The sequence below is a fragment of the Zonotrichia albicollis genome, chromosome 9 (genome assembly GCF_047830755.1).
Source record: "Zonotrichia albicollis isolate bZonAlb1 chromosome 9, bZonAlb1.hap1, whole genome shotgun sequence".
Lineage (NCBI taxonomy): Eukaryota > Metazoa > Chordata > Aves > Passeriformes > Passerellidae > Zonotrichia > Zonotrichia albicollis.
This window is the reverse complement of record NC_133827.1, coordinates 37,525,674-37,551,276: the sequence shown is the minus strand read 5'-3', so window position 1 is coordinate 37,551,276 and position 25,603 is coordinate 37,525,674. Positions and strand designations below refer to the sequence as shown.

The following is a 25,603-nucleotide window of genomic DNA, read 5'->3' as shown; positions in this document are numbered from 1 at the left end:
AATGACTCTTAAATGTAAAGCAAAATGATAGCATAATATGAAGTAAGATCAATGCTTATATTAATTACACTTCTTGAGGTATTAGAAAAGCCTGTTGTTCTTTCTATGCTTGCAAGCAGCAGTTGAAGAGGAGGCTCCCACTAGATCTTTGTGCCATCCACCCTTAGGGAGGAAGAGGAAGAATGTGGTGATTTAAGGTGGTCAGGATGCATTTCCTGAAGCCAGAAGGAAGGTTAAAGGGAAAATGCAGCTTCACACCCAGCAATATGTTACCCCTGTTAATGGCTGGGTCAATAAGCAGAGTTTTAAGCACACATTTGCATATGACTGCATACACACTGCATTCTCAGTGTGCAGTGGCTTTAGCTGACTAACCAATAGATCAGACTTCATTATTTTACAATATGTTTATTAACAGTGTAACCTTTTATGTTCTTGAAAGGCAGAAAATACTGGTTTTGGGTTTTTTTCGAACGAGGAATACTCTCTGGAGAGTGTTTTCCCCCTATCCCTTTAACATACTCTTTTCCTGATGGTAGAGCTGAAAAATTGCTCTTAAAAGCAAAGTAATTTTTCATATGTTTGTGTGAACTTGCATCATTTTGTGTTCTTCATTCAAAATAAGTATCTTTGCCAAGAAAAGACAGTTCTTGTAAAGTCTGTACCCATGAGAAAATACAAGGCTGCTGTGCACAGGATTTCCAAAGTAAATGGCATCTCTCCAGCTAACTAAACTAGGCTGAACTATCTTAAACTTAATTAGTTTTCTCCATCCTGATTTCTCATATTTAGTCTTTGATTAACAAACTTCTGAAACCTTGCAGGCTCATCTGTACCAATATTTGTGTTTACAAAATCCTCAAAACTATTTGGAAATACAAATTTCCACTTTTGTTATGGTGCTGTTGATGTTACTCTAGTCAGAGACTGCTACTCCTCACTCATCTCAGTGTTAGACTGAGGTGCAGACAGGTAAGAGAAAATTAACAAAGCAGAAAGCAGGAGTCGTTATCTTAAGAAAGAAATAGAATTTAGAAGACTGGCTCAGTCTTAAGAACATTTCCAAATTCAAGCTGCTATGACCAAGCAAGTGCTCTGCCTTTCTTCTTGATGTCCTCAAATGGCTCGAGGGCCTTTGTGCATCTTGGGAGGGTGACTTGGGTCCAGCATTTATTTGATCTAATAGATGGTTCAGTGGCAGTTAACATTTCTGCACTTTGTGGCAGCGTGTAGGAGGTTTGTGGATTTAACCTCCATCATTAGTTCCTCCCAGCAGAGTTTCCTGTGCTTAAGTAGTGTGCTTTGTGAGACTGAGAGAGCACTGCTCTGGGCTTCAGGGTGTGTGCCAGCATGGGGGTGTGTTTCATGGCAGTGGCATCAGTGCTTTCCCTGAATGATTTCACCTAAATTAGTCCATGATCTCTGTTAGACAACCAGAACACACTTTTGCATTTTATTTACTCGTGGTTGGGCACTTCACATTTTCCAGGCTGTGCTTGTCCCGTGCTGCTGCCCCTTGTCCCTGTGGCTGAAGGAGCTGTCACCAGGTCCTGAGACCCAAACCTTGCCCTCTGCAATTCTGACATCTGCACCTCTTACAGTCTAAGCAGGATGATTCCTGCTGTGCTGACAGAACCTTCCAGTGTGCCACAAACAGCCCTGGCAGCTGGGTGGGCAGGGATGGGGCAGGCAGCCCCCAGAAGCTCTCTTGCCCCTTGGCACGTGTTCATATCAAAAACCTCGTGAAAACACTTCGTTTAACATTCATCTTCTTGCTGTTCATTTTAGGATCAGGATCCAGGCTGTCAATGAGATTGGAGCTGGACCTTTTAGCCACTTTATTAAAGCAAAAACCAGGCCATTGCCACCCTTACCTCCACGGCTGGAGTGTGCTGCAGCAGGGCCTCAGAGCCTGAAGCTGAAGTGGGGAGACAGCAGCTCCAAGCTCCACTCTGCTGATGACATGGTCTACATCTTGCAGATAGAGGACAGAAATAAAAGGTAAGAGAGATGAATCTTTGCCTTGTGCTAATGAAAAAGAATTCTGGTTCATCATAACGATGTTGTGAGTGAAAGAAAAACTCTGTTTTCCTGATTGCTTTGTGCCTACCAGTTTGTACAAAATACTGTTTTAATAGGCATCCTGTGCCTGTAGTCTGAGGAAGTTATGCAGTAAAGCTGTGAGTGATAAAGAATCATGGAATCATTAAGGTTGGAAAAACCTCTAAATTGTTGGGTCCAACCATTAACCTAACACTGGCAGGTCTAACAGAAATCAATCCTGTACTGGTGACATTTCAGCAAAACCCTTGCCTCTCTGCCAGTAAATTTAAAATCAACTTTCAGGGCTACAGTGCTTTACCTTTTGGGGTATATGAAGTAAAGATACTGCTTTACTACTGTAAAGATACACCCAGCTTGCTGTGTGTATTCATAAAGCCAAGGGTTACAAATCAGATGTCTAGGTAAGGCAAAACTGAGCAGAACAATGTTTTTTGAGAAAGCTGGTGGTCTTGATTTTATAGCTGTAATGTTTTACAGCATTAGAAAATACAAGCTTGGCATCAGCTTGGTAGCTCCACGATAATTTTGAAAGAAGATGTGCAAGAAACAAATATCTCTGTTTAAATTAGAGTCAGTGCTAAGCAAAAACTTATCTTCCCAGAAGATTTGCTAATATAGGTCCAAAGTTGTGATGAGATATATTCAATCAAAAAGGGGAAGGAAAGAAAGACAATATGCAAGTAATGCCTAACAGTCTGGGCTCTTCAATGAATAAATATCATAGATGGTTCATAATTTACTAAGAAACACTCTCAACTACTTCAATTAGCTAAAATAAGTGACTTACCGAGTAGATAATCCTTAGAGACCTTCAGCACAGATCATAATTTGCTGTAAATTAGCACAATTCCTTTCATTTAAATGGAGCTGTGCTGAGTTTATGCCAGCTGAAGATCTGGCCCAAAAGCTCTAATTTTAAGTAATAAACCCACCATGAATAATGCCTTAACACCTCCCAGTATCTCCACTGTACTGCTGCAGAGAGGGTACACTGTATTAATCCTGAGAGGTGTCCAATGAATATAAATCTCCATTTGAAAGTCTGGCTGCTGCATACAGCTCCCTCAGAGTGCAGTGATGCTTGGCAGGAGCCCATCACCTGCAGCACCCTGGGATTCAGGCAGCTCTAAAGACACATCCAGCAGGCTGCTTTGCTTTGCTTTCATGTAGCACTGCAGGTAGGACGGTGAAGAGTTGTAAATTGTTTTTAACCTGTCTTTATACCCGGGAAAATAGGAAGTTGCCTTGTAAGAATAAAGTGTTGCCTCGCAGCAGGCAAGGGAGGGATTTTTCTCCCTTGCTTTGGCACACAACTTTAGCATGATCCTTTGCTTTTGCACAAGCTTTTCCCACTCAAATGGTCTCTTATGAGCTTTTAATTGGGACTCATTTGGACTTGATACTCTGCTGGATCTCCTTAGCTGTGAATTTGACTTAGAGTCCGCATGAGCTCCCAGAGATGCAGAGAAGCTGCTCCTTTACATTGTGCTGTCTCCTCCTGCCTGAACTGAGCCATTCCATGAAAAGGCTCCCTTTGGTGGTTGGGTTTGGAGCAGTTAGCCCAGATATTCCTGAAATGAGCCAGGGCTGGGCCGTGGGCATGGCAGAGGAATGGGATGGGTGCACTGTTGTGTTTGAGAGCAGCTGGAGCTGGCAGGTCCTGGCTATAAGATCTGTGTATTTGATCCCTGTCTGGCAATCTCTTTTTGCTATCCATTGTGTGCATGGATCACAGTGAGAGATGGCCCTGCAAGGTGCAGTTCTGTGCATCCAGGAGAGCTGTCATCCCTGCTGGGCAGTGAAGGGAGGGACCATGCAGGAGCTGGTAGGGGCAGCAGGTGCTTACAGAGGTAGGAGTCCTCTCTGAGATCCTTCCCCTTAAACAAACCCTGCTGAGACTGAGGGGTTGCTCACCCCTCTGTGTGTCTGTGGAAAATGCTGGAAACAGCTCTTTGAGCATCACATCTCCAATTGCACAGTAAACTGTGCACATGTGAGGGAGCAATTAAATGGGATATTTTAGCTGGAAGGGACCTGCAGTCATGCAGTGTGAGTGCTTGGCCAGTTTAGTGCTGGCCAAGTTAAAGGGCATTGTCCAAATGCCTCTGAATCACTGACAGGCCTGGGACTGACCAGCCCTCTAGGAAGCCAGTCTCTGGTGAAAAAATGACACAGAATAAATGATCTGGAATGATGTTTTGGAGTATTTTATGGTTTGACAGAGTTGTAGGAAGGTGCCATGGTGTCCCTTCTGTTGGAAGAAGAGATAGTACTTGATTCAGGGAAAGAGGCTGTGGTTTAAAACATGGATAACTGAGAAGTGACCTCTGTCATGCCCCTGGTCTTTCAGAGAACATTGTTACTGTATTTCCTCAGACACCTGAAATTACTGATAACAGCTTTATATTGAAATCCCTCGGTTCAGTACTATGATTGTCCCTTCTTTGGTTTAAAATGGAAGTTACCTTTAAAATGCTGTTGAAGTATTTTCACAAGCAGAAATATAAAGATGAGCGAGTTCTTTTAAGAAAAAGAAAAATCAAGTCCCATCCTGACCCAATAGCTTTAATGGCCTTTTGGTAAAGACTCAGCTCTGGCTTTATGTAATGACAGCCAGTGCTCTCCAGTGTGTCCTGGTCATTAAGGAGTGTTTTCAACTTTTCCTTTCTGTAATGAGGTGTAACAGGCCAGTTGTTGGAGACCAAATGTTTCATTGATTGCAGGACCTGTGAAGCAAAATACTTGGAAATCTTGTGGCACTGATTAGTGTAAGGGCTTGAGGAGGTGTGCACATCAGAGATGTACCTGCGTTAGCTCCCATTAGCTCTTCGGGGTGTGACATTTAGGAAGATGAAATTAGCATCACTTGTCCTTTCAATTATGGGTAGCACTGAGTGGAAATGAAGAAAAATCTGTTTCTGGAAAGCTCAGTACATAGAAACGTTAGTTGAGAGTAAGTGACCTTTATGTAAGGAGGACTATGAAATTCCTTTCTGTTTTAAATAAACTAGCAGTTGTGACTTCATTTTCTAATTGTGGTAATGTCAAGAAATTTATGTTAATCAAATTGCACTACTTTCCAGAATACTATGGATTTTTTCCTCTGTGGAACAAGTTAACTTAATTAATGTTTTTTATTTTCTTCCTACTGTACTGTAATTAATCTTTAGTTGTTCCCACAACTAATTGCACCTCTTAGTGTCTTAAAATGCTCACAATATCCTGTCTGAAAGGCAGAATTAACAAGTAAATTAGGAGTGGGTCATTTATCAGTTGCTTGTGTTCATTTTAGATGACTGTACGTTTCAGCTGAGGTAAATTGTGTAATTTTTGTGTGTGTAGAGAATCACAATCAATATAAACACATGTAATTACATTTTTAGGGAGGGCCATTGGTAAGACTGACTAAGAAACATCCTCAACATATTCTTTACAACCATAATGTAAAGATCATTTACAATTGTCCCACACTTCAGTTGCCTTCAGTTGGTGGGAGCAGGGAGTGGTTGAATATATGAGCCTCAGCCTGGGTGTTTGCTCTGCTGTAACTTGAAGGCAGAATAGAAACACAGAGGGATGAGTTGCTGAATGTGCTGCCCTTGCCTGATGACTTTTGCATAATCATCCCCTGGTTACTGCAAGTTTCAAGCAGTCTAATTAAAAAATTGTTTACACTCCTGATTTGATCAAGACAATTTACACCCATTTTAACAGCAATTACTGCTATGTATCAGTCCTACTGGCTTGTGAAATTCTATTAAAATGCAAAATCAGATAAGTTAACATATCCTTGCAAAAACCTGCAGGAAAAAAATCATTTTCATATTGGGTAAAACAGTGATAAAAGGAAATTAGGCATGAGCACCAAGACAGATGGCATGCTACAGTTTCTACTGCTGGCCTGGCTAGATAGAAAGTTAATGTTCAGGAAAGTTTTCAAGCTAGCCTGTGTTCATATTGCTGCATTTTTTGTAGGTGAGTATTGCTATTAAAATAGTGATATTTATATTAGCAGCATTGTGATCAGATATCTGTGGCTTTGCAAATTAAAAAGAAGAGGGAGAACTGTTCCCAAGTGTGAGAGAGTTAACTTGTTAATGCATTTCATCTTTCTTCCTGGAAGCAGGACTAAACCAACATTTGTAATAGGTGTGAGTTAAATGTGTGTGTGTCATTATTTGGAACAAAGTGAAGCCTCAAAAAATCATGTTAAATGTGTGAGATGAGGTGCTTCAGCTGTGAGGAAGCTGGCAAGACACAGAATAATATGCTACTCCATAAGTATATTGAAAAAATCCCTGCTTTGGTAAGAAATAAAATTTTCTCCTTCATTTTGATCTGTGCACATCTGCAGGTACTTCAGACTTGATGGGTAACTGAATATTCCAGACAGCAAATCATAAATAAGAGCAGCATCTAGACCCAAGATTGCCACTGTAATAAAAACCATTTTCTGCACATCTGTAACAACCTTATAAGAAAAACAACACCTTGATTGGAGTAATGACTCTCATATTTAATCTCTAAAGTGCAGTGGAGGATCAGTTTAGTGGCAGCGGGATCATACTGGCCAGTTTTCCAAGGGCACATTTTGAGGTTCCAGCTTTGCTTTGCTGATGTTGGTGAAGCAGAGGCTGAGCTTGGCCAGCTCTGCCCAGGTTCCTGGGGCAGTCACAGCAGCAGCCTGGACCCCATGTGCTCAGTGAGCATCATTTCAGGGCCCATAAACTCTGTTAAAACTCTGGGAAAGGGGCTCTGATGCTGCAGAGGGAAGATAAACACGTGCAGGGCTGTAAGAATATTGGCTTGCTGCTCTGAACTCTGTTCTCTTTTAGTTTTAAGTTCACTCTTATTTATTATTGTTGGTTATTGACAAGATGATGGAGCTGCCTCATCAGTTCTTCCTGACTGTGTAATTTCAAGAGGCCATTGGGTGCTCTTCCTGATTTCTCCCACATCTTCCATTCAAGTGCTGTTCATTCCCATTTGAGCTGTGCTCAGTATTGCCCTCCCTGCCTGTTCCTTGCCCCCCAGATGTGGCTGCACACAGCAATCTTCAGTCAGGCACTTGGCAGCTCTGTCTTCCATTCCTGTTGAATGTGCCTAGATGCTTCTTGCAAAAAAATCAATTTTTCTTGTTCTGGAGGAGCTCCTGTAGGCTGAAATACTTCAACTCTCAATAATTCCAGATGTCTGACAAGTGACTGTCTGTTGTGAATATGGGTTACAAACTCAAATTCAGCAGTAGATGAAAGATAATCTAGTAGAAACAGGCTAAAAATCGATTTTTGGCAGCAAATACCCTTTGTCTAGCCTGCAGATGTGGTAGATAACTCAGGGAAGAAAACCAAACTCTTCCCATCTGTTATCACTTCTCTTCCTGCCTTTATCTGTTCTTCACTTAGTTTTGCTTTTCAAAGTATAGGGAAGGAACTATTTCCTTCACTGGACCCTGTCACTATTGTTGTTACTATTATTATCGAAAACACCAAAAATCATATCAGTAGTGAGCATACATTATAATACAATTAAAATATATAATATGTATTATAAATAAAACTTCCCAAAAGTAATCTTCCAGAAAACAGATCTTCAGGTCAAAGGGGCCAGTGCATCCCACCTGTTTGGTCCACACCTCATTTTAGGACTGGAAGACAGAGTTGTGAGAGGCTGTGGGAGCACAAAACTCTTTTGGAGAACTCTTGTTTTATATTTACTTTCCCTCAGCACCTGCCTGCAAAAGGAGATCCCAAAGAATGGCTTGGAAAAGTGCCCAAGAAAAGCTGAAAAGGTTGGGTCACCCTGGAACTGGTTGTAGGAACAGTGATGGATGTGGGCATGAGAGATGCTGCAGATGGGAAACTTTTCCCTTTGAGCAGAATGTTTTAAAATACAGCAGAAATGAAAAAAAAAATATGTTGACTTCACTTCTGCATCTCTGAATTAGGTGTTTTTTTGGTTTGAAGCTTTGCTTTCCTTGTTGCCACAGTACAGAGAGCTGCTGGTGGAGAGAGAAAATCACATAAATCAGTGAGTGTCTGATTATGTTCTGCAACCAAATTAGAGGAACAGTCAGAAAGTAAGTGGGGGCAGTAAATGTGTAGATAATGTGATGTAGCATTAATAATATTAAAGGAGCTGTTGTGAAATTCTTGTCATTTAGTTTCTAATTAGGCAGTTGCCTTTGTGTGCTGGTGTGAAGCCTCAGGTCACCAGGTTGGACTGTGTGTTAATGCTGCTGTGTTAATGATTTCTCTCCAGCCAAAATCCTGACATCTGACCACATACTTTGAGAGGCAATAACAAAATCATTCAAGGCTCACTCAGCCTTTGTGCCTTCCCCCAAGATTGCCATCTTCCTTAGTGCTGTACAGTAGAATTTCTTTCAAATTAAATTCTTGCAAGAACCAACAGGTTACCAAAATATCAACAAAACCCAAGAGTTTGAAAGGGAACCCGCTGCTCAAAATGTGCTGGGAATTAATGAGCAGAGGTAGAGCAAGTACATTGATATTCTTCTGCTTGACTGGAAGTGACTGAAGTGGAGGAAACAAAATAGCTGCGAGATGCAAAATACTTCCAAGAAGATCTTCACTGGGAATAAAAGGGTGTTGATGAAAAACTAACAGCAGTGGTGTTTCCCTAACAATTGCTGTAGGACACGATGTTCTCTCTCCACTGCTGTGTGCAGGTAAATGAATAATAAAGTGAGAATGTCTGGGAAGGGAGAACAGGGATCTCTCTGTGAGATGAGGGAGAAGTAACCTTTGGGGACTGCCCCCATCCCTGGAGAAAGTTGCTTTCTTTTTTGTCTCTACTGTTAATCTAGTGGAGAAGAGAGGCAACACTACAGCCTGGAAAATTAGAATAAATCAGGTTTAATTGTGGAATGTGTAAACTTTAAAAAAAATTCAGCTGTATCGAGAATGCCAGTAACCAGAGAGGCTGAATGTTTTCAAAGGCAGGGTGCCTGTTCAGTATGTAGCCTGTTGTCTTTTGAATTCAACTGAGATTTGAGAATGTCTTGTTTTGAAGAAGGTGAGAGGGAGATAGAGCACAGGGAAAGTTTCCATGCACAGATTAAGTCAGCATTTCAGTGCATAAGAGATTAAGTCTTTGCAAACAGGCTCAGAGCTGACTTGTTTTTCAGGCAATGTATGGAATGATGCCTGGATGAAGCACAGTGAGCAATAACAGGCTTGCCAAGAAGGCAGAGGTACATAGAACTCATGTTCAAATGTGCTTTTTAAAGTAGATTTAGATTTTAAAAATGAAATTGCAATCATATGAAGATGTTACCTTAGTTAAGATAATTTTAATGCATGCTGCCTCACAGTAGCAATGTGCAATTACACCGATGGACTCAACTCTTGAGTTCGTTGTGGTCCTCCAGAAGAAAGCCCAGGAGAGTGAAAAAAGACTGTTCCATCTCTATAGCCGCCTACATCAATGAACTACAATATTTTTGTAAATAACAGAAATAATCCTGGAGGATTATGAAATACCTACTTTACACATGAAGAAAATACTACCTTATCAAAAATCACAAGCATTTTGAAGTTAGTCTTTCATCTTCATTATATGCCTTAAATTATGATCTGCATCTTCAAACACAATTACAAAGCATTAGTGTCACAGTAAAGCCCAACAGCAACTGAATTTGGCTTAGCCATCAGTGTTTCTTCTTGGAAAATTGGAAGCCCTCTTTCTTCAGAGATGGTGAAATCTCAGAAGTTTTAAATGTGCTTCCATTGCAGACCTGTGGTTCAGACTTCTCTGTAATAGTTCTTGCTTTCCTGGCAGATGTTTTTAGAGACAGAGAATTAGAAATGAGTGGAGATGGGAACTGGATGGGAGTACTGGTATTAACTGAACTGGGAGTATTAGTCCAGTTCCCAAATGACAGAAGGAACTCAACTGTTTTTCCAGATCAGTTCCTCAGTGTTAGGGAGTGTTAGTGACCTTAGTCATATCCAAAAGGTGCAAATGTCATTTGAGTCATTGGTATTGGTCATATGAATGACTGTAAATGTGTAAATATACCTAGGCCCAGGCTGGGGTGAGGGTGTGCTTGTCTGTTAGCTGGGAAGACGCATTTATCCTCTCTTGCTCACCTTACTCCACAAATGATTGCAAAGAGATCATTAGTCTAAAATAGGCATTGGATCTTTATTGCTCTCTGCTGCCCTTGGATCAGGGTCAGAACCAAATCTCTACACTCCTGTGAGTAGTGCAGTGGTTTTTGAGCCAGAAACTGGCTGATTGAGCTGCAAGAAGTGCAGAAGGAGATTATCTTGTCTCTCGAGTCTTAATGCTGTCCTGAGTATGTGTTCATTGCTCATCACCCAGTGAATCTCAAACGTTATTCCATGAGCACGGGTTTGTGTCAGTCTTTTGAAAAGTGCTGTGGCTGCTTACATGAGCCTCAGAAATGTGGGATAGCAGGGAGTTCTTAAACTGGGTAAGCATAAGGTTAGGAAAACAATTCTTTGGAAATTGGCTCTAAATTCTCCCCTCACATTTTTATGTGTGGGCACAGATCTTTAGTTTCCTATCAAGGTGTGGCTCTCACCAAAACTCAGTAAGTCACATCCTCAGAGTACATTTCCAGCAATTTGAACTACCTGAATATTCCCTTTTATTACAGTTGGTTCTTGATCTCTGTTTGTACTTATGTGGATTGCAATCATCACTTAATACAAATTGATTTCTGTCCCTGGGAGCTAATGACAGAGCCAGTTTCTTTGAAATGATCAAATTGGTTGTACTCTGCATCTCATGCAAAGCCAAAGGATAAAGCTAGCACCTAGATAGGGAGGTCAAAGGAAAATATCTCTTGGCTTCCTGGTCATTTAAAACCTTCTGAAATGGCTAAGATACTTGAATTAGGGTACTAAATAATAAAAAAAATGGTATGTGATCCTACACAGCAAATTTTCTGTTCTCCAAGGCCAGGACTATTTCATGCAGGATGTTCCCTGGTGGAGGCTGAATGGATGGATGCACAGTCTGGATGCTTCCTCTTTATTTGCTTTCATCCCCACTGTGCTCAGCTCCTGGGGGTCAGGGGCTTAGCTAGAAATTGCTGGCTGGCATAAAACTGTTAGTGAAAAGCATTTGTCTGAGCAGAGCAATAGAAAATAGAAGTCAGATTCTTTTAAGCAACTGTATACATTTTTTTTTTAAATGACATTGATTTTGTTCAGTATTACATTGTTGGACAAGTTTGTGTGTGCTCTTGTTTAGTCTTGTTTAGTCTTCAATGGAAATGTTTTGGAAGATGACACAGATGACTGCAAGACATGGCCTTTGTGTCTTACTGTGCAAAATCCATTAGAGAGTCAACATATTAATTGTGTTTTCACCATGCATGCAAACCAGCAGCACACATGGTGTATTGTAGCAGGACACAGGCTGAATCCATTTGGATTCCATGGTGGTAGGGAGCCCACTGACAGATGTTCTTCCTGATAATTCATGCAATCATTTTACAAGGTAGTAGTAGTTTCAAAAGGACAATGAACTTCTTCTTTCCCTGACCTCCTCATCATCATCAGTGTGTAATTAATGGGACATTTTTATATGTGTGTTTAACAGCCCTGCAGGGCACGTGGTGCCAGTTTTCACAAGGTGGGTACTTCAAGCTGGTAAGTGCAATAACCAGAGATGTCAGTGCCACTCCAGTGTAACTACATACTCTCATTTTTATTGTTTCAGGTTTATCCCAATTTATAGAGGACCAAGTCACACGTACAAGATACAGAGGCTGACAGAATCCACCTGTTACTCGTTCAGAATACAGGCAGTCAATGATGCTGGGGAGGGACCTTTCTCAGAAATCTGTACCTTCTGCACAACTAAGTCACTCCCACCGGCAATCAAAGGTAGGTAGTATGGTTTTTTAATGTGTAAGTAACTTGTAAATATTTATGTAATTGGTAAGTATGAGGGGAGGTTGTAAGAGTTACCATAAGTATGTAATAACACTTGTGAGGAACCACTTTGTGCTGACTATAGGTTTCTCTTGAGTTGTGAAGTTACTTAATAGTGGGAAGCTAAATTACCACCCAAAAAAATCACACAAGCAACATAAGGGTTATGTCACTCTTGTAATAAAAAACTGTTCAAATGCTGCTGCTATCAATAATGTTTGCCAGGGGATTGCTCTGGATTACCACAGCATTTATACAAGGGATCTCACAGCTGTAGTGTGTGTGTGTACCCACCAACTTAAGCTTTAGTAAAGTTCAATTTTTTTGTTATGTATTTGATATCCAGTGTAGACCTTCAGGGTTTATTTTTCCTTTAATGTATAAAATTAATTATGATATTTCACATCTAGAACATTAGACTTAGAACTCAGCATGTGTTCCACTAGGAGAACTAAAGGCCTAATTAAATGAAGTTTTATAATGAAATGTCTTTTACTGTGTGTAAATTTTATCCTAAGTAATTATGCTCCTGAGGAGGAGGAGGAAGGAAGGAGCAAAAGTAAAGCCCACAGTGAAAGATATTTCATTATAAAACTTCATGTAATTGGGCCTTTTGTTCTAGGCCTAATTAGTCCTTCTTTGGCCTGTTACAAGGGCAGTGGGTTTGCTCTATGGGTTGTCAGATCAGCTGAGCTGGAATCAAAAGCACCTTTTCTCCTGGGTGCTGAAGGCTTCCCTGTCAAGCCCTGTGATTTTCTGAGAGAAAAGACAACTGTCCGTTTGTCAGAGAGGTTTTGTTGGTTCTCTGTATTTAAAATCCAGCTTTGGTGATTTTGACACCTTTTGTAAGCAAATATTTGGAGAGGGGAGAACACTGCTGGGGGTGCCTTTCCCTGCTAAGTCAGTCACCCCCAGGCAGAAAACACTCTCCAGCAAAAAACCCCTGTGTGTTTGAGGGTGAGGATGCTTAGCCAGGGGTGATTTATCCCGATGCACACCCTCACACAGGTGTGAGATGTGCTGCCCAGCCAAGGGAAGGGAGCTCCTGTGGCATGACCCAGGATGTCACACTGGCGTTTTGTTGGCTATAAATCCATTTTATTCAGTTCACCTCACTCAGGTGTTTGTTTTGAACTCCCAGTCTGCCTGTTGAGTTCCTGTTACGTGTGACTCATCCCCTGGGCTGAGTTTCAAGCTGAGAATCAATGGTGCAAATACCAGGGTCGTGTGTGGGCTGGGACCTCGGGTACCTGACAGAGCACTGGCTGTGACAGAGAAAAGGGCATGACAAAGCTCTGCTGGTGAGCACTGCTGAGGAGAGGTGATGCCATGGGGAGGACTGGTCTCATGCCACATGACAGTGTTGATTCCCTTCTGTGCTCAGAGAAATACAAAGGAATTTATGTGATAAACTTAATTTGGCTTTTTATCTAGCAGAAGAAAGTGTGTGTTCTCCTATAAGGTCTCCTAATTACTCTCTTAGTGATGCCAACCCTGGAATAGCTTTGTTGTTAATGGCAGTGTTTTGTAAGTGTCAGACAAAAATCTTCATGTATTGAAGTGAGAGATGGAAGGAGAAGGAAAAATAATTGAGATTGTTGTCAGCTAAGATAAAGGCGTTTATTATCAGTCTCTCAACACTAGCAGATGTGCAGAGAGAAGTAAATGGATATTGATTACATTTGGGCCTTCATGATTCAAGTGTTCCTCCTGGGAAGTAACAGATCAGTCTAAAATTTGTGTAATGTATGCAGCAGCATTTGTTTCTTTGGTAGACCCTCCTGTTGTCTGTTTTTGTGGGGCTGGGGATCTGGATTGCCTTTAACAAGCTCATGTCCTTGCACGTGCATGTGTTAACCACCTGATACAAGTGCTCAGCACTTGTTTCTCCCAGTTTTATTCTTTTTTTTTTTTTTGGCATTGTGCTTGCTGGCTCTGCCTGATCAGAGGTTGGTGAACCCTGGATGCTGTTGCAGTTTTCTTCGTGCCTCCCAGTGGCAGATGCTTTGTTGTACATAAAAATGTGCTGCCCCTGTCTGTGCTCTGATAGACTGAGCTGTGAGCTTGCCCTGGGTCAAGGCACAGCATCCCTTTGCTTTCAGCTGCTGAGAGAGCCTCTGCCAAGGACAGCAGCCTTGGAACAGCTGACAAATTGAATTTCTCTGGAGTTCTAGTGAGAGCACTAGTCTTAAGTCTGGCTAGAAATAGCAGCTCTGGTCAAGTGGATGTCAGGCTCAGATTTATATTCAAGTCCAAGTCTTGAAAATTATGCCTGTCCTTTTGCTTCCCAGGCTGGACTTCATCTCTAATACAGAAGATTCTTTAGCTTCTCTTCTTACATTCCTTCTCCTGTTTTTCCTGAATGAAATATTTGATATTATTTCTCTCTTTCAATGGCATGTAGCAAGGGAGGAATGCACAGGCATCTCCACTGGCACAGGTGTTTGCTCAGAACTTCACAGAATTGCTGCTTTTATGAATAACTGTGTAGTTGGTGCCTTGGCTTCTGCTTTGAAAAGATCAGTGCACAGCACTGCAATTAAGTTTTGAAAGTTTTCTCTAAATCCACTCCTCCTTTGTAGCAGCTCAAGGAGCTGACTGGTAAGAGGTGCTCTAGCCTTTTTAAAATGTTCTGGTATATATTACAGTACTCATAAAATAAGATTTTGGTGCAGGCTTTACATTAAACATTAACACATTTCCTTTTATTGTAGCCCCTCGAGTGACACAGCTGGGAGGAAACTCCTGTGAAGTTACCTGGGAAATGGTCCCACCCATGAAGGGAGATCCTGTTGGTTATGTTCTGCAGGTACTGGTTGGAAGAGAATCTGAATATAAGCAGGTAGGGAAATGGTCTGGATTTAATATTGTTAAATTGATGGCATAATGGAAATGGTTTTGAAAATCCACTGTGCTACTTCTTTGTAGTGTATTGAATTACACCCTATGGTGATGTGTCAGGTGCACTTTGGTAAAGGCTGAGTCAAAATTAAGAGCTGTAATGGGCTGTTTTCTCCCCTAAGGGAGTATGTAGAACATCATTATTTTATTGGAGTGATTTGTGTTCTTTCTGTGGTTAATCACTATTTTTAACTGTACTAACCTTTTAAAAGTTACAATTCTGTCCACCCATGCTTGCTTCTGAGCTGGCTGCTCTTAACCATTATCTGGAGATGAGATGAAGTCAGAAGATGACTCTTTCCAAGCCAGTTCCAAGACTGTCCATCAAGGTTTTCAGTCAAGTACACATTAAGTGATTTGTTCATCTGTCTCATTCCCCTCTGAGGTTTTGCTGCACATGTAACTGCTGTGTGTCCTTTCTGTCACTGTGGAAATAAAGGCAGTGAAGTACAGCTGATCCTTCTTTCCTTTGTCTGTCTGGATTAGACATCACAAGTGGATACTTCCCCAGAGCCCCTGAAACAGACCAGCTCATTCACAGTTAGATCTTTTATTTCATCTATCACACCTCTGGCTGTGTGATTTGCAGTGCACTTCATCTGTGTGCTCTCTTTTTCCTGTGCTTCCTTTCGTTGTCATGCAGATTCCAAATAAATCCAAATTAGGGAAATGAGATATACTATGCTAATTAGACTCTTTTGCTGTGCTAATTAAACTCTTAAAAATACGTGTAAGTTAGTGCTTTCTTTGCAAGTGTGTCTTTGTTCCTCATCAGGCTGTTCTTGGGTGCTGCTGTGAGCTAATGAATTATCAAAAACAACACAAAGCATGCAGGACAATTCATGGGGACAGTAAAGAGAAGACTAATGATTGTTTTTGTCAGGAAACATTTCTGGTGCTGGTGTAGGCAATGAAACCCCTGTGCACTATGTTGGCCTCATAATGTCAGTGGCAAGTGGAGAAGTGGTGCCATTTTGTTGTTGCCTGATGTACAGAGAGGCTTTGGTATCACCTCCAGGTGCAGCTTCAGTGAATGTATCCCCAGTGTTTAAAATGCTCTGGAGTTCTTGGGGAGAGCTGGGCACAGCTTCATGTTCCTGGCACATAAGTGATGGCTTCATCTGCACAGTCCAGAGCTTGTGCTGTGAAAAAAACAGCAGTGAGGGAAATAAAAAATACTTTCAGAGTCTTCTTATGTTGAAGGTCTTCATTTTTCATGAGGCACAGCCTGAGGAGGGGTTTTTGTGTGAGTTGTCAGCAGTAACTCCCTGGAGGAGGTTCCTGGCTGGGATGCTCCAGGTGACACTGGGACTTTGCTGGCTGATAACCAGCCAAGGGACAGAGGGAGACTTCACTGTTTCACCTTTGCCCATCGAGGTGTTTTTCCTCCATCAGGACTGTGGGTGGTGTCTCAGCACTGGGTGTCCATGAGCTGCCGTGGCTGCCAGCTCTGAGCTCCTGTAATGTGCACAGAAGATAAAATACAGAAACACCTTCCAGTGACTTTCTGGCTAATACATTTCACCTCTGCTTTGACGTGCCTGTGATCACCTTCATTACAGTTATTATTTAACTGCAAAATACTGGCACCAGTATGTTCATTAATGTTAGTGATATGTTATTATCTATGAAGTGCAAGTCCTAAATTTATTTTTAAATATATTTTGTCCCCTGCAAGTGACAAATATATTTTGCATATGTATCTAAAGGGGTATATTATACTAGAAACATTTTGCAGATTGTTTTGAAGGGTGGCAGCAATGAAATACACTCTAGATTTTCAGGCATTCATGGAATGCAGCATCAGCCACTGATATGCTTTTGGGTAAATCTGTCCTTTCTCTCTACACTGTCACACCTGAGCTGTCTCCCTGCCCTGCACCCCAGTGTTTGCAGCTCTCCACAGCCTAAAAGCTGCTGGTTTTCCACTATTTGATCTAGCAGAGGTGATATGAAAGTACTCAAAACCTCCTTTTTCCAGACTGGGAGTATAGCCATCCCTGCCCTCCTCTGGGAGAATATTTTGTAAATATTTCTCTGCTGAGAATTGCCTGAAGAACTGGATTTGCTGGAGCTAAACATATAACATTTTAGCTCCCTGGAGAGTGTATTTTAAAAAATTCTAACTACTCCTTTCCTTGTTTCTCACACAGTGTGTTCCTTTTTGTATATTTGTGTGCTTTGTCTATGCAGATAATTTTTAAAAAGCAATGCCATGGGACAGGTCTCTTTAGGAAATCAAATCTTCCTTGTTTATGAATCAGGATGTAAGCCACAGGAGATTCCAGGAATCAGTGGCCTGGATTTGTTTTTCTATTTCTTGCACTTCTATCCAGCACAGCTCACTCAGGCAGAATTTATCTCCAAAGTGTATTAAATTGTCTCTGTGTTTGCACAGCTTTAATGTGGATTTAGGGGAGTGGGCTGGAGCAGGAGCTGCAGTTTGGCATAACAGCTGGAATGCCCAGCAGCCTAAGGTTTGGTTTCCCAGTTGAGCAGCTCTGGGATGGAATCACCCAGGAACCAAATCCTCTTAAGAGCTGACAATGGGAAGTGAGAACTGAACTTTTTAAAGCTTCTTTATTCTTAAATTGTTTGCTGCTGAAGCAAAATGTTCTACCTTTGAAATTTCCAAGAATTTGCAGGCAGCAGTGTTTCATCAGCTTCTGCCACGTTTCTTCTGAGAAAAAAATTGTCTCCAAATGCTTTCCAAAAGAAGGAACAGTGTTGGTTGGATACACTGGGTGTGTGAAAATCCCCTAGCAGTTTTCAGGTCTGCCCTGAGAGGTGGGTGCCTGGGGCCTCACCAAGCTCTCACTTTAATTATTGGTTTTTTATTTTTATTAGATTGTGTAGACAAACACAGAGACATTCTGAAACACTTTAGTGAACTGATAATTTCTGTAAAGCTTAGTCAGCCAAAGATTTGGTTTCCTTCTCTATTTCCAATAAGTCAAAGGCACTTGTGCTGGTTGTGTGTCAAAATATGAGAATTACACAGGACCTGTTGGCATTTAGCTTTATAACCCAAACCATTCTCTGATTTTGTCTTTTATCAGTATACAAAATAGGCTTTTATTAACTGTTAAAGACATTGGCCATTGCATCAGGGTGCAGCAGCCAGGTGAGGTTACCTTGCACTTTCCAGTGTGTTTCTTATAGGGCAATTATGTCTATCCATTCGAGGCATTGTTATTGCCTCGAAAGGAGGGGGTTAGGGTTGGAATTATTTAATGAGATCAGTGAAATTGAGAAATCCTTGCCTGCAGGAATTCTCTGTCTCTCTAGCTCTGTCAGTAGGATCAAATACCATAAGTCTTCAGCAGCAGTTTATTACTTGTGATGATATTTCCATTGAGAGAGCCAGGCAAAAAGCTCATCACATTTTTATTGTATTCTGAAGTGTCCAAACCAAAAAGCTGTTTCTAGGAACTGAAAGTGATAAATTGGATGGGCACTTCATTTTGGCTTGTTGGCCACCAAAGCATAATGTGCTACATATAAAATAATATTGCTGCTTCATAGAGTTACATTTGATTTCACATTTGTTTGGCACATTTAAAGACTTCATTCATAGTTGTCAAGGGTTTTTTTTGTTGTGTATGTGAGATCCACTCACACATAGCAGTGTTCACAACCAAATGTGTTTATGCTGGGGGTATCCTGCCACAGCTCTGAGGTGCTGCTGCAGAGGGTACAGAGGCTGCTCTCAGGAGTGGGTGACAATTTAACAATTGTTTACCTGTTACTGATAGGTAGGTCCACTCAGGTAAATACCAGACCACTGAAAGCAGGACAATTTTCATAACCATCTTAGTGCTACTGCAGGAAATGTTTTGTCTTTATCATTGGTGAATATTAATGAATGTACTCTATCTACTTTCAACAATTTTTCAAACTTCCCTTACAGATAACACTCTTCTCTCACTTGGCTGTCTGACTTTTTCTGAGGAGTGCTGTTGAATAGCTGGCTTGAGTGAACTTGGCCATCTGTACTTGTTAGACTGTAATGAAGATAGAGGTCTTTGATTTAGCCAAGCCTGGCCTCCAGTTACACTTGTATTCACCACCCTGACAGAGCAAAATAAGTAAAAAACTCAGGGATTTTCTAACTGGAAAGGATTTTTTTCAGTTGTATATATATGGAATTGCTAGTATCTCTTAATTTTAATTTATGAAGTTTAGATTGTAATTTTTTTAAATTAAATGTCATTATTTGGATTTTTTATTTTGGTTCAGAAGTGGTCATATTGATTGCAAAGGTTTGTTTGTGGCAAAGGCAGGTAGAGCTTTTCTGGCTATATGTTTTGAAATGAAATTATTAATTACAGCAGCACCAGAAAGCAAATCTTGCTGACAGTTATTTTGTGAGAGCTTGGAGTTGCCCTGACTCAGAATCTAAAGAAATGGGAGCTAGGTGGAAGAATCCTGACAGTCTTGTGGGATACCAGATTTGCCCACACCAGGTGGGTATTAGAAATGGAATTGCCATTGGAGAGCAGGGTGGCAGAGGTGTTCTTGGGATGGGGACTGCTTTGCAAACAGATGTTTCAACCCTCACATCACTTCTGTGGTTTGCTGCAGCACTTTCAGTTTTGTTTTCCCTGCAATTACTGTAACCCAGTGATTCACTCCTCATTGGCATTGGGAAGACAAACAAAGACAAGAGGAAGGGCAGCTATGCATGGCTGTTGTGGCCAGTCACAGGGGTTTGTGGGATGAATTTGTTGTAGTGCTGTCACTTGACCTGGAGGGAACTTCCTGCAAATGCTGAGCAATACTTGAGCAAGGCAACGTTTATTTAAATGTTGTTTCTTGATCTGTGCCTCAGGTCCAAAAACCATGAGCCAGTTAGAGGACTTAGTCTGGAAACCCAGACTTGCCATCATTCAAACTGCATTTGGAAAAGCTGTGAAAGCTGAAAAGAAGATAAATGAAAGAAGCACCTTAATCTTTTTGTCACAGGCCTCAAAAAAATCAGCAACTGACTGTTTAACCAAGGGATGAGTCTCAGGGGCCAGCAGGGCAGGAAAGCTGGGAAGCTTGGGAGCTCTTTTAAGTGGTCTTTGGCTGAGCACTAAAGAGTGCTTTCTTCTCTTTCCTCCTTATTTCTAACTCCAGAGTAACACACAGGAAATCCTCTAAGGGCTTGGGACTAGTTTCCCACTTGCTCCCCTTGTCTAAGATGAGTTCTTGCCTGTGGGAGAGCAGAGATGCTCTCAGCCTTCTGTTCCCACAGCCAAGAGAAGGGAAATGCTAAATGAGCAGAGGAAGAAGTATCTGAAGTTCAGGATGTTTTCCCAGCAGACACAGGCACTCTGAGACACTTCTTTCATTTCATAAAATACCAGTCTCAACAGCCCTCCATTATATAAATTATTTGTTTTCAGAGTTTGTGAATATTTCCAGTGGGTTTTTTTCCATTTAAGTCACAAAATTGTCTCAGATACTCAGTTTTTTCTCTCCTTTCTGAGACTGTGACTTGTGCTCTGAGTCATGTGGTATCTACATTTGATTAACACAAATAGGTGATGGGTTTAGATTAGTAAACAACCAAATAGAATGCAATCAAAATAAATTTTTCACACCTTAATAATATTTTATTATTTCCACAGTCCTGAAAGTGCAATTTCTGGTAAGACTGCTGTTTCTTGAGAGAAATGTGAGGGGAAAATACATAAAAATTACATTTGTAAGCAATTTTACAACTACACATTGAATGACTTCCAATAACCTCGTTTGCAGGTTTTCTTCCTTTTGGGGCCAGACAGGGTGATTATGTCCCAGACATGTTTTAGGCATCCAGTCACACTTTCAGAGTGCAGAAGTACGTTTGTAGCTTTTATCACGCCCACAGAAGATGAGTGTGTGCTATCATTGCTGCTGAGTGATGTGTTTGTTGTCTGTCCTGTGTTGAGACTTGTTGAGAAGTCCTCCACCTGCCTCTGTTTTTCTGAAGTCTGTGTTGACCCAGCGAGTTCCTTCCTTTGAGAAGTGATTCCTTAGAGATTTGATGCCTGGAAAGGCTACCTAGAACAGAGGCTGGACAGAGTTAGAGAATGAAATAGGTATTTATTAAAAGCCTTCAGCAGATACACCTTGGGCAGTGCAAAAGCCCCATGGAGGCTACACCCAAGATGGACAATGGTCATGAGTTTCTCATACAGATCTAAGTTTGGGCTATTTGCATATCAGAGGCTAATTGTCCAATTACACTTTCAGGTAATGGAGTCACATTCCCTCAGTTTACTCCCCCAAAATTCATTTTTGTTTATATTATATTATATACATTTGGGGGGCTTATTTATATTATTATATTTATATTTTATTGTTATTATATAATAATATAATATAATGTCATATATTTATTGTATTGATATGCTATTATATTGATATGCTATTATATTAATATTATATTAGTTTATATTGGTTTATATTATATAAATTTTATATATTTGGGTTTTTAAATATTATTAAATTTATATTATTATATTATCTATAGTAGTTTATATTATATTAGTTTATATTGTGTTTATGTTATGTTTGTTTATATTATATATTCGTTTTTCGGGGCCTGAGGCTGCAGTGACAACCTTGGTTCTCAGGCCTGGAAGGATTGTTTTGTTTGCCCAAACTGTGCAGAGGCCTTATTAACACTCTATATGGAGTTCAGAGTTATTCACTAATGCAGGATTCACTAGTACACTAGAACATTCACTAGGACAGCATCTGAAAAACGTAAAAGCTGAAATCGTAAGGCCTCGTACTGAGGCCTCACACTGAGGCCTTCACGGCAAGCTCCTCGCGCGCCCTCGCATTGCCGCGCTGTTTGCTGTGGGCCGGGGTTGTGTCTGACCATGCTGCCTGCTTTGTTTTCAAGGTGTACAAGGGAGAAGAAACCACATTCCACATCTCAGGCCTTCAGGTGAACACAGACTATCGTTTCCGCGTGTGCGCCTGCCGCCGCTGCCTGGAGCCGTGGCAGGAGCTGAGCGGCCCCTTCAGCCCGTCGGCGGCGTTCGCACTGCAGCGCGGGGCCCTGGAGCTGCCGGGCGGGCCGGGCGCCGAGGCCAAGGCCAAGGCCGCCGTGCCCACGGACGAGCAGTTTGCCGCCCTCATCGTGCTCGGCTTCGCCAGCCTCTCCATCATCTTCGCCTGTATATTACAGTACTTCTTTATGAAGTAGGCAATCCAACCGGAGTTTAAAGTACAGATTTAACTAATGCTACGCATTATAATCCACACATTTATTCAGATATTCGTCCTTTTTTTTCCCTTTTTTTTTGTTTTGAAATCCTTCATTCTACCGTGCGTTTTATATACCGCTCTTGTTTTATACAGTTAAAGATAAATCAGTGTTTTGATGCACCTTTTTGAAATTCAGAACTAGGAAGTGGTCAAACTGGAGAAACAAGCAAACCAGATACCAAAAGCAAGATTTCTTTTTGTTTTTCCTTCGCGATTTCAAAATTGTCAACAATTTGCCTTTTTGACGTTGGTTTGGCTTTTTTCACTGAAGTTCGTGCAGTCTCTTATTTTATCTTACTATTTAGGAAATTTTAATAGAGTCACTTTTTTTGTCTCTTCTTTTTCCTTCTAAACCTTAGTCACAAGTATGTGTAGTGGTAAGACTAGAATACAGTGTTAGTCAAGTACCAGTTTTTCCTTGAACAGTATTAGCAATGTTGCCTACAAATTATTCACTACATTTGCCCCAGTTTTTCAAGGTAAAACCTAAGTTTTTATTTTAGCTGTTTAGTGCATTTAAATTGGAACAACATCCTGCAGTTGAAAAAGGTTTTTAGTTGCCTGGTTTTTTTACAGTTACAAACACTATAAACTGCCTGTATAAGAAATCAAATAACCAAACTACGTATAAATTATGAAGCATTATAGATCTTTTTTTACCATTTTGATTCCTAGCAGTAATTTTAAGTAAGAGGGCATTGTGCAATAGTTAGTTATTCCCATGTTCAGCTATTTAAAAGCTGCTTTAACTTGTCTGTTTGTCACTGTATATAACTATTCCTAATCTAATACTAGATATTATTCTATTACGTTCAGCCTGATTTATATGATTCAAGCTGGTGACAGCTTACTGCCTCTACTGAATTAGGTGAGATTTACACTCAACGGAAGCAAACTTTACTGTCAGTTGATCTTTTTTTTATTATTAATATTATTGTTATTTTTTGGAGGGGTGTGTATTTTATGGAACTTTTTGGAGGTATCAGAAATCACATCTGTTGTTTTAAATGCCTTAGAAGGGTGTCTATGCTGTTCTTACCACGGGGCTGATTGAAATAACTTGGTACCTGGCAAAAGTGAGATGAGAGTCCTGCAGAGGAATGGTCCCTGCTCTGGTGGCAGTGTCCCCCTCCTGCCTGCCCCTTCCCAGACACATTTTAATCCATCGAGACACTAGATTTTTTAACTCTTGAGTCATGGGGTTATTTATATTAAGACAACATTGTGCAAGTACCTCAGGGACATAAATGAGCTGGAGGTGCAAATAGATTCCAAAAGGGTGCAACAGACACAGTGTATTTCCCTGCCTCTTGTTTTTGTATATTTTTGCTACTTGATTTTGCTTTTGTCCTATCTTTTTTTGTGCTCTGTCTCCATCGTCTAAGATTCAGTGTCCTGTACTAGCATAATATTCCCTTAACCAAAGTAATGGGGAAAAAAACAACATTATTTTTGTTTTTAGGTTTATTTATACTATATACTGCATACAGTACTTTAAATACCAATTACAGTGCAATCTTTTTATTTATTGTAAAAAAATAAAAAATAAAAAGTGTACTTATGTACTAATCTAATCCCCCTCTCCACCCTCCCCATAGCATGTTACATTTTGTCTGTTTTATACTGTTGTACTTTAGGTCAACTTTTTACCTGGCAGCATTCCTAGTATTATTAATCTTCTTGCATTTTCTTGTGTTTTTGAAGATGGGAGCATCTAGTACATTAAATGCCAAAAAAACCCCATTATCAGTGATTCAAACGTTTACATGTATCCAAAAACAAAATCATCTCTGGAAAGAAAGTGCTAAGATCAATGAATTATTCTGTGTGCCTCTCTAGATGTAGCAAATATTAGAAATGTTCTGTATTTTGTTATTGACTATAATTAGTTTGATTTAGCCTTGCAAACTAATGGCATTGAGCTAAATATATATATTTTTTTGTTTTTTGCCAAAGTCATGGCTTGTCAAATTTATTTACATCTTATTTAAATTTATTTGTGATATGAAACTCTGTGACCTTGCATCTGTATTTTGTGAGCAAAAAGTATACAGCTGTTTTCATTGGAGGGGAGAAGAGTGTATTTTTTAAAAAGATGAAAAGACCGCTAGTTTGGAAAAACCCAGAAATTTGAATAGATTGCCTTTTTTTATTTTTGGTATATTGTTTGAGCAGTGCTGCTATGAAATCCGAGCTTGACACCTTTTTTTTAAGAAAAAGACAAAAACTGCTTTAATAAAGAAAAGGAACAAAACCCCAATGTGCTCTAGATTAGCCATTCTGAAAGTTTGAAATATGAGTGCTACTAGAAGCAGTGAGCAGAGCGGAGGGGAGAGCAGTCAGTCACACTCAGAGCATCTCTGTCACTGCTGATCTGTTGGGTCCCCTGTGACCTCACCAAGCCAGTCCAAGCCTGAGCTTTTGGGAGATGCTGCTGGAGCAGCTGGGGCAGGCCCGGTGAATTTGGCATTTTCAGCCTCTATCTCCTGCCTTAGTGATCTGATGTCACCCGTGTGTCAGTGACAAAGGTCACTGGTGTCACACCCTCCTGTTCTGAGGGATGTTGTCCCTGACCCAGCACTGCTGCTGCTGCCTTGGCCCTTCCCAAACCCCCTCATGCCCCTGGTGCAGCAGTGGCAGGGGCTGGATCCAGCCCCAGGGCGCTCTGCTCTCACAGAAATCACCACCAACAACAAAGGTAGAATGGAACACTAAGTATTTAATACCCTTAAGGAAGAAGAGAGATGTTTTTATATTGTTCTGCCTTTTTCTTTATGAACTTGAAGTGTTTTCTAATCCTGTTTGTTGGCTCCAGTAGCTCAGTATTCAGTGTCACGATTGAGAAGTGCCCTAATTGAATGTGTATGAACCTTATCCTTGCACAGTTCTTTAAATTGAAAAAGAAAAATAAAATGTTTTTACCTCACTATGGGAACATACATTCCAAGCTTTTCAACTTTAAAAAGAAAAATAATCAGAAGTTTTTCTTGTATTGTAAATTTTAGACTATTTCATATGCATTATATTAAAACTGCCATATCAATTTTAATGTATAGATTTTGCAAATATTACACTATGTATGTAAGACTTAACTGTATCTGTAGTGTATATGTAATATATTTATGCCCAATAAATGTTTTAATTCTTTCTGTTTTAATTGTTTATTTTAATTGAACACAGCCCTTTGGGTCGACGTGGCCCCTTCTGGCAGGTCAGTGCTGTTATGCTTCCTGGAGCAAGGGTGGGAGCCCTGAATTTACCTCAGCATGTTTCTGTAACTGGAGTGATTTTTGTGGTTTTTGAAGAGTAAGTTTATAATCTGAAAGTCAGATGTTCTAATGACTTCTTTTAAATAGCTTGCATTAAAAACTAAGGATTTATATTTATAGAAACATATCTAGGTTTGTTCTCTCTTAGTAATTAAACTCTTGAAATACTAGAACTTTTAACTTACTAAT

General features: G+C 40.5%; 1 protein-coding gene across 1 annotated transcript in view; it reads left to right on the top strand.

Annotated features, from left to right (window-relative positions):
* FNDC3B (fibronectin type III domain containing 3B) overlaps positions 1–25,292 on the top strand; it is a 184,442-nt gene extending 159,150 nt beyond the window's left edge. Inside the window, exons 23-26 of the mRNA XM_074547428.1 lie at positions 1,789–2,001; positions 11,782–11,948; positions 14,711–14,838; positions 21,778–25,292. Of these exons, the coding sequence (XP_074403529.1) occupies positions 1,789–2,001; positions 11,782–11,948; positions 14,711–14,838; positions 21,778–22,083 (814 nt within the window). The 3' untranslated portion in view covers positions 22,084–25,292. The remainder of the gene's footprint in view (positions 1–1,788; positions 2,002–11,781; positions 11,949–14,710; positions 14,839–21,777) is intronic.
* Positions 25,293–25,603: the final 311 nt, after the last annotated feature.